The sequence below is a fragment of the Chrysochloris asiatica genome, unplaced genomic scaffold (genome assembly GCF_000296735.1).
Source record: "Chrysochloris asiatica unplaced genomic scaffold, ChrAsi1.0 scaffold00194, whole genome shotgun sequence".
Taxonomy (NCBI): Eukaryota; Metazoa; Chordata; class Mammalia; order Afrosoricida; family Chrysochloridae; genus Chrysochloris; species Chrysochloris asiatica.
The window spans coordinates 3,330,584-3,340,115 of record NW_006408712.1 but is presented as its reverse complement, the minus strand read 5'-3'; the positions used below and the strand labels follow the sequence as shown (position 1 = coordinate 3,340,115).

The following is a 9,532-nucleotide window of genomic DNA, read 5'->3' as shown; positions in this document are numbered from 1 at the left end:
TGCTGGGGTCTCGCCAGTGGAGACCGAATTAATTGGTGCGGGGTGGGGCCCAGGTGTAGTTTTTCAAAGCTCTCCAAGTAATTCTATTCTATAACAGGGATGAGAACCACATGAGAAAACGGTTGTTCTTAACTTTATCAGCTGATTGTCTTTAGATATATAGGTATCGTATCATTCTTTAATGATGAATCATTAAGAATTACACAGAGGAGACCATTTATACAAGATACTCATAGAAGCCAAAATGAAGAGAGTGAGTAAGCTCCATATACATATAAACACGCATAATCTATGTATTTATATACATATATATATGCATCTACATACATATATATGTATATATACATACATATACACACACATACACACATAACATATGCTTATGGCTAGGATACTTTGGTTGAGCAGAAACCAGCATCATAATTTGTTACTAATGAAAAAAACAAAAAAAGAAATCACTGCTAAGCAGAAACATGTTCTAATACATCTCCACAGTATTAACATAAATCAGTTTGAAAAACTCTACAACATACACTATTGATGTGCATACAGCCGGTCTGTTAGTTGGATGAAGAACTCAGCTGAGTCCTAGAGCTTTCTGGCAGAGCAAAGTGGAGTATATGGTACCAAGCAGGCGTGAAGGAGTCACAAGGCATCACAGCATGCATAGTCTTCTGATTATTGCTGAACTCACGTCTTCTTGATTCTGGACTGGAGCTTCTGGTATGTACATATCTTTGGCTTCCTAGAACCACATGGTTTTGACCACTTCATTAGTGTTCACTTTGGATTCGTCCCAGTGAGGCAACAATGGCTATATAACTAGGCAATGTTCTCTCTGTTCCAAGAAGAGCGACCCTTCCTCTCTTTTCCCTCAAACCATAAGCATTTCACGAGGGAGTGGTAAAAAACTTACAAGCAAACAAATAAGTCTAAAACACCTTTCACATGATAAACAATGTGATGTTAAGGGTAGCTAATCTGAAAAAGACAACAAATGAACAAATACACACCACCGTCCAAAATTCTGAAGGTTTGGTAAACAGGAGAGCATTTGTGTTTTGCACACTCTCTGTAGTTGTTTTACCTTTGTGTAATACTTAAAGTGCAATTGTCCCAAAGCTTTTATTTTCATCACAAATATAAAGAGTGAGCTATGTTTGGGGTGAAGAAAATATGGCATGAGTAGCAGTTAAAAGAATCCATGGCTTACATAGCCTCTAGCAAACAGCAGGCGGCCTACTGTAAGGGCTGAAGGAGGACGGACTTTATACAACGAACTCTGGAACTTCATCATGAGTGAGATCCAGAGAGAAGTATTTGCTGGTTCTTTTGACTGGAAAAGTGTCTTGGATGTTGATGCACTGTTGAGCCAAGCAGCTGTTGCAGTAGAGGCCTTCCTCATCCAGTTCATGGCTGCATCCAAAAGTGTAGCTCTGAGCAGTGTCCTGACACAGGCCCGCGATGCGCAAGAAGTCTTTTTGATAAAGTCTGATGTCATCGAGGCTCAAGCTGTGTCGATCGGTGGAAGTCTTTGGTTTTCGACATATTGTCTGCAAAAAAAGGGAAGGTTGAAACAACTTTAAGAGCATATTATTGTTGCTGTTGTTAAGTGCTGTAGAGTCTGACCTGTAGTGACCCTGCATTGGGTTTCCCAGGAGCAGCTGGTGAGGTTGAACCGCTGACGTTATGGTTCAAAGCAACCTTGCAGTCCAGAGCATTAACCCATAGTGGCACACCAAGATTCCTTTAAGAATATAGCCTAATGGTGAAAAAGTTAGTAACATTTGCTGCAAATGAGGCAGGCTGCAAAGACATAAAACGTTGAAGAATCCTTGTATACAGAAAGGAGCCCTAGTGTGGTGCTCTATAGGATAAGCAATGGACTACCAAATACAAGGTTGGCAGTTTAAATTCACAAGCCGCTCCTTAGAAACCCTATACAGGGCCACTATGTGTCAAAACTGATAGCACTTAACATTTATTGGGCACTTAACATGTACTAGTTTCTGATCAAAATGTTCCATACATATATGAAATGTTCCATATAAATATATATAAATGTTTATTTAATCTTCTTAACAGATGATTTGTTGTTAAATGTTGTGGAGTTGGTTCTGACTCATGGTGACCCTGTATGGGGTATCTGAGAAGTGACTGGTGAGTTTGAACTTCCGACCTTGCACCTTGCAGTCCAGTGCTTATCCTACAGTGCCACACCAGGACTCCTAACAGTTTTTAAGGCTGGTGCTACTATTATCCCCATTTTACAGATAAATAACTCAAAAGCACAGGTTAGTAAATGTAGCAGGAATCCCACTAGATCTAGAATCTTAAAAAATCAAGCAAAATACTTAAAGGTTAAACTACTTTGTTTCTTTATTGCTGTTCCTGTTAAGTGCTGCCAAGTCAGTTCAGATCATAATGATCCTGAGAAGGGTTTCTGAGGAGCAGCAGGTGGGTTTGAACCACTGACCATCCAGTTAGCAGTCCAGTGTTTATCTCACAGTACCACACTTTACAACAGGATTCAGTTTGTTTTCCAGTTGTTGTTAAATGCCATTGAGTCGATCCCGACCCATAGCAACCCTGTATAGGGTTTCCAAGGAGCAGCTGGTGGGCTTGAACCACTGACCTTGCAGTTCAAATAGCTTTGCAGTCTGGCACATTAACCCACAGGGCCACACCAGGACTCATTTTCAGTAGGATATGACAATTCAGTGTGGCAACACTCTTAACACTGAAGCCTGTTATTAAATTGTATTTTATTAAGAAATGGAGAAATAAAAGGAATTTCTGAAGAAACAGTATGTTGAAGAACTATTTAAAAAACAACAGCAAACAAAAAACAGAATTCTTCAATAGAAAAAAGAACCTAAAATGTTCCTAGTGTTGAGAAGATTGAGAAGCAAGCACTGGAATTGCGGGAATCCTCTGCACCTGGTACTGTTCTACCACCGGCCTTAGCAGCAGGTAACAGGTGTTTAGAGTTCATTAGCCGAAGATAGAGCTCGTTATCCTAAGGTGTGGTGCTGGCTGGATTTTTTTTTTTTTTAAGCATTATATTCCATTGAAGGACATCCTTCTCCTAATAATATCACTGCTGCTAGTGGCAAAAGTGCCAGGAGAAGAGCACAGGGGCTGGGCCAAATGGCAATCTTGACATCAAACATTTTACTAGAAGTCTTTTCAGTGAAGTGTATCATCTGAGCACTCGAGGAACCCCCTGTGGGGCGGGGGGAGTCTTCCCAGGACTCACAGGATTTTACACAGAGAATTCATTTGGTCATCACCATTCATCCATGAGGCAGACACGCAAGTATTCTCCCCACTTTGTAGGTGTGCATCTGGTGTCTCATTGAACCCATTAACACACATGCACAACACTGAGTGGCAGAGCAGGCACGCAAACCCTGGTAGATAGACTCAAGTAACATCAAGTAACTGAAAGTAACACCTATTACTTTAAACATTATTTGTTGGAGTTTTCAGAAAAATGTTTAATGAAAAAAACTAACTAAATAAAACCTTCGGTTCACATTATGGCTGCTTATTTAATGGAAGAGAAATTAGGAACAAATAAGAAAATAGATAAGGAAGATAGGGGGAAAGCATGGGAGACAAAGACAAGGGCAGAACGCAAGCGAAAAGCAGTAAAAGAGAAAAACATAAATGGGGTGGGGTGGGGTGGGGGAGGCACAGAGAGAGCTGACAGAACTATTTTGATTGCCCTGGAGTACAAATTTTTGGGTTCATGGCATTGGGGTAACCCACCCAGGTCATCTGTCCCAGGTGTTCTTTTGAAGCTTGTGCCCTTAAGAAACTATTTTCCTCTCAATTGCCTTCAAGTCCAACAACAGCAGTTTAGCAGAGACCGTTTAGCCTAGGGCATTGTGCTCTTTTATTAGAGAATGTATCTACTTGCAGGAACTCCAAGTTCTGACTGGCATTTATTTGCACACAATGAATCTATTCTGTTACACAAATTTTTGTGTTTCTCTAAGCATTTAGGTTTCCCACAGAGCCAAAGAAAAAAGGCAGCTGAGGATGGAGAAAGTTATTTTGAAAATTGAGGTGAATATCAGGTGTGAATTATATTTAAATGCTGAAGCCATGCGTCTCAGAATATTTTCTCTAGTGCCTTTTGACGTTTTGATAGTTGAACCAGGGATCACAGGTTATCAAATACTCCAGTTTAGTATCCTTTGAAAACTCAATCTAAATGGGATAACCTGAGTGTAGAAATCTTTCTTTCACAGTACCTGAGACAAAACAATTACACTCCCACATTGCTGGGGGCAAGCAACGAAGCACAGACAACCTGAAGCCCCAAGACCGACAGGCCTTTCACCTTTAAAAGCAAAGTACGCAATTTATGAAAATCAAAAAAATAATCTGAACTACAAAATAAAATAAGTAAAATATTCAAATAAAGTAAAAATGAAAACTAGAGTGTTTCTATCTGGGAAGCATTGTTTCCTCAGGGTTTTTGATTTTCACGCTGACACACACCATAACCCTACCCCGGCCCCCTCCCGTTTCTAATGAACATTTTCAGTTCTTTCAATACCTGTGGAAGAGAATCTGTACTCTGTCCACGAAGCTTGACCACTGTTTCTGAGGAGCTGGACGTAGAAGACCCAATTTCTTTTACAACCAATCCTGATGTAAAAACAAAACAAAACACAAAAAACAATGAAGACTTCATATTATTCACACCTCTTGCTTCACACGCCAACATTTTTAACATTTGTTACTACCAGAATGAACGGCCAGAGATTAACCAAATACCGAGTGACCAATCTCGCTGTGATTCGTGGTAAGACAGAACACATTCTCTGTCTGTTACAGTGAGTAAGCGGAGCTGGGATACATATGAGGTTAAAATAAATGACTCCTGCTGTGGTGCTGTAGGATCCACAGATCTGCAGTTCAAGCCCACAAGCTGCTCCGTGGAAACAGTATACAGGGTCACTATGAGTCAGAATGGACTCAAACAGCACTTAACAACAACGACAAAATAAAGGGCAGAGTTTAGAGTCTGAATTTTTCCAGATAAGCTTCTAATTAAACTATTGATGAAGAAATTAGTGATGAAAACAAAGACTTTATGTTGTTGTTAGGTGCCATTGAGTTGGCTCTGACTCATAGTGACCTTATGCACAACAGAATGAAACACTGCCTGGTCTTGTGCTAGCCTCACAATCATTGGTATGTTTGAGCCTACTGCTGCTGCCATTGTGCCAATCTATCTCATTGGGGGTCTTCCTCTTTTTCGCTGATCATCTACTTTATCAACCACAATATCCTTCTTCAGTGACTGGTCCCTCCTGATAACATGTCCAAAGTATGAGTTCCTAAAGAGCATTCTGGCTATCTTTCTTCCAACACATGTTTATTTCTTCTTCTAGCAGTCTAGACTACTTTTAATATCTTCCTCCAATACCATAACACAAATACATCAGTTCTTCTAGGGTCTTCCTTATTCATCATCCAACTTTCACTTGCACAGAAGGCTACTGAAAATACCATGGTTTAGATCAGGTGCACCTTAGTCCTCAAACTCTTGAACATGTTAATGAATTCTTGTGCAGCAGATTTGCCTAATACAATACATCCTCTGATTTCTTGACTACTGTACTGCTTCCATGAGTGTTGAAAGTGGATCCAAGCAAAATGAATTCTTTGACAACTTTGGTCTTTTCTCCATTTATCATGTTATTTACTGGTCTAGTGGTAAGGATTTTTGTTTCCTTTACATTGAAGTGCAATCCATACTGAAGGCTATGGTCTTTGATCTTCATCAGTAAGTATTTGATGAAGATCTGATGCATTACGGATTTGATGCATTAGACACTAATGACTGAAGACCAGAAGAGTTGTGGGATGACATCAAGAACATCATACAGGAAGAAAGCAAAAGATCACTAAGAAGGCAAGAAAAAAGAAAAGACCAAAATGGACGTCAGAAGAGACTCGAATTTGCCTTCCAGTGTAGAGATGCTAAAGCAAATGGAAGAAATAAGTAAAAGAGCTGAATGAAAAATTTCAAAACGCAGCTCAAGAGAAGGAGGTGTATAGCAATCTTTGTACTGTCCCTCATAAAGCTTCCTCCCTCACCATTGTATACATAGCACTAATTTTGAATTTAACTCCTCCTGTGCAGTAACTTGGCCTTCTAGATTTGGTTCCACTTGGACATGTGCTGGTATCTGCAAACGGACAAATTTAGAACTTGACCCAAACAATTAGCTGTGTGTCCTGGCTGAATACTTAAGCTCCCCTTGATTGTAGTCTCCTCTATAAAATGGGGTTAGTAACAGCTCCATATCCAACAGAGTTTGGTAATTAAAAAATACAATGAAATGACAAAAGACTGAAAGCATTTTGAAAAACAACTGCATGTGAGACACACTCAGTCAGTGGAGGCTTTTCTGATGGAGTCTATAACACAGCCACCTGCGAAAGATCACACTGGTAAGGCTTCAAATAGGAGGCTGCAGCAAACATTCAGTTCTAGACTTCTGAGACGGAAAGAGCCCTCAGTCAAATCACCTCAGTGCTTGGGGGTGCCTGCTGATCCTTTTGGAAACCGATTATCTAGGGCTGACACCTCTATATGAATGTGGCATGTGAGTGATCTACCCAGAAAAAAATATTTCAGAATGCAAAACTACAACAACTGGAGATGTAAACTGAAACAAATTTTTATTGCAAATAGATGAAGCAAATAAGTGGGTCATAAAGGCCAAACATCTTCTTAAGACAGTATATTCTTATCTTAGAAAAAAGAACCTTGATTACTGAGATTTTTATTTGGCCTGCTACTAATGCTTTATCCCTTTTAACTCTAGAAACATTTCAGAATGATACAGTGTCTAGCACATTTTGCATAGACCGAGCATTTTAAAAACCAGATAAACTGAAACATGAAATACGAAGACATTCTTGGTTTTCACATAGGCAAAACTGCTCTATAAAAACTCAGTGATGCTGTGGACCCAGTTGGGGACCTGGTTGGCCAGCAGTGTGAGGAGACCTGGGACTCTTGGGCCCAGAGTCAGTGGTGTGGCCACGGAGGACTCGAGTGGAGAGTGGAGCTACCGGGTGATGGGAAGAGAGCATGTGCATAAGAACGCCCACATTTGCAGATGGTACCCATGTGACCTGGACCGGATGACTGGATGATCAGAGCTCAACCAGGAGAAGAAAGAAGAGGAAAAAAAACAGTGATCTGATACAATTTGGTGAACTTGACCTACACCTACGGATGCAGTGACTCAAAAGAAGGAACAAATCCTTACAGCAAGAAACATTCTCACCCCCTCCACACACAGAGTAGACAGAGATAGGAAACTTGGACACTGGATACTCAAATTGGACGGGGGGGTTGGTGGGGGCAACTACAAAGGCAAGAAGTGATTGGCTTACAAGCTTTCAAGAGGGAACCTAGAGCTAGGGGGCATGGAGGAAGGCAGAATCTCCAGTGAGTACTATGCAATCTGTCTAGGCGGAGCTGATGATATGTAATACAGATGGGTCACTTGTGATACTGTAGTGAATAATTGTTATCAGGACTGATTATGAGGGTTGGAAATGCAAAGGTAGATGTTTTGTAGCAAGGAAGGGAGTGATTAATTCTCCAGTCTAGGAGCGGAGGTCTCTAGGACCATCAACGGAGAAGAGCCCAGAGTGGGACCCTACCCAGAGAAGCAGAGATGCCTGAGATAAGAGACAGAGACGGTGATGTGGAGTGATGAAGACTTTGGATCCAGAGAGGGAGAAGGACTGTGGGCTGAAGACTAAGGGGGGAGGGGGGAATGTAGGGGGCGGGTTTGTAGGGTATACCCTTTGGTAGGTTGATGATGCATGGAGGGGATTGGAACCATGGCAATGAAATGATATACGATGGAATGAATGTAAAACTAAAGTTCTCTCATGTAAACTATCATATAATTCACAATAAAACATTAAAAAAAAAAAAGCACATTTGTAGTCATACATAGTTTTAGATGTATATATTTGAATTATTTTCCTTATATATTGTTGTTGTTACGTGCTAAAAAAAATACAAAAAAACAACTCAGTGATGCTCATGGTTTGGGAGATGGCACAAACTGTTTTAGTAGAAAGCCTCTCTCAAGAAAAGTCCTTCTCTTCTAAAAAAAAATGTTAATGCTTTGAATGTGCCCTCATAGAAACGTAGACTAGGGCACTGGTAAAGTCAGTATCAATTCTTCCACTCACAACACTGAGCCCATACCTACTTCATTCATTTACATTAATGAAGGCTATAGTGGTATACTTTATCACAACTCAAGTTTTTGCCTTAAAAACAACATTTAACTCCACAAAAATTATACAGAATTTGGAAAAACCAGGAAGATGAAAGGAAGAAAAAAAGGAAGAAAACATCTATAAGTACATCACCCAGAGATAAGGCTATTAATATTTTTATGTATTTTTTCAAATACGTAAGAAGCTTTATTTTGTAAATTGAGATCACACTGTTTATACAACTTACACTATTTTCCTCATATTGCCTTTAAGTTTTCAAATATTCTTTGAAAATATTAAAGTTAATTGCTGCATAATATTTCACTGCGTGAATAAAGTATAATTTAACTAAACTGTAAACATTTAGGTTTTCTTTTCTTTTTTGGCTACAAATAATACTTCAATAAATCTTTTATGGGGGTGGTATATAAGTCTTTTTTAAATGGTTATCCTCTCTAATTTTATTTTCGTTTAAAATCATAAAGTTAATAACTCTCATGATAAAATATTCAACAAAAAAATAAATAAAATGTAAGTCTGCATCCTTCATGAAACACTTCCCACAGGTACTTTGATGTGTATTTTTAAATAGTTTTCTTTCAGATCAAAGACATATATATGTACTTTGAGACATCCATCCACATATATTGCACATAGAATTGTGAAACTGTAGCATATATAAAAACATATTTGTAAGGAGAAAAACCACCAACATAAAGCGAATTAGGAAAAAATGGTGAAGCTTGGTAAAGAGCTCTGAGTGTATCTACAGGAGACTGCCTTATGGTCTGTGTTAGCTGCCATCAAGTTGGTGCCAACTCATAGCGACCCCCAGGTACAACAGAACGAAATACGCCATCCTCACAATGGTTGTTACATCTGAGGCCATTGTTGTTTCCACTGTGTCAATCCATCTTGTTGGGGTCTCCCTCTGTTTCACTGATCCTCTATTTTACCAACCATGACATCCTTCTCCAGGGACTGGTCCCTCCTAACAACACATTAAAGTAGGAGAGAAGTCTCGCCAACCTCGCTTCTAAGGAGCATTCTTGGTTGTACTTCTTCCAATACAGTTGCTTGTTCTTCTGGTAGTTCAAGGTACTTTCAATATTCTTTGCCAACACAATTCAAATGCATTGATTCTTTTATGGTCTTTTTTATTTTCACATCCATAAGAGGGAAGTGAAAATATCATGGCTTGGATCACGCACACCTTACTCCTTAGAGTGGTATCTATGCTCTTGGAATACTTTAA

The 9,532-nt window shown here is 39.5% G+C and overlaps 1 protein-coding gene across 3 annotated transcripts in view; it reads right to left on the bottom strand.

The window, feature by feature from the left end:
* Nucleotides 1-1,057: 1,057 nt before the first annotated feature.
* FRMD6 (FERM domain containing 6) overlaps nt 1,058-9,532 on the bottom strand; it is a 224,288-nt gene continuing 215,813 nt past the window's right edge. For all 3 annotated transcript variants that reach the window (XM_006872353.1, XM_006872351.1, XM_006872352.1), the window contains exons 13-14: nt 4,571-4,662; nt 1,058-1,553 (exon numbers count right to left, since the gene is read on the bottom strand). In XM_006872353.1, the coding sequence (XP_006872415.1) occupies nt 1,269-1,553; nt 4,571-4,662 (377 nt within the window). In that variant the 3' untranslated portion in view covers nt 1,058-1,268. The remainder of the gene's footprint in view (nt 1,554-4,570; nt 4,663-9,532) is intronic.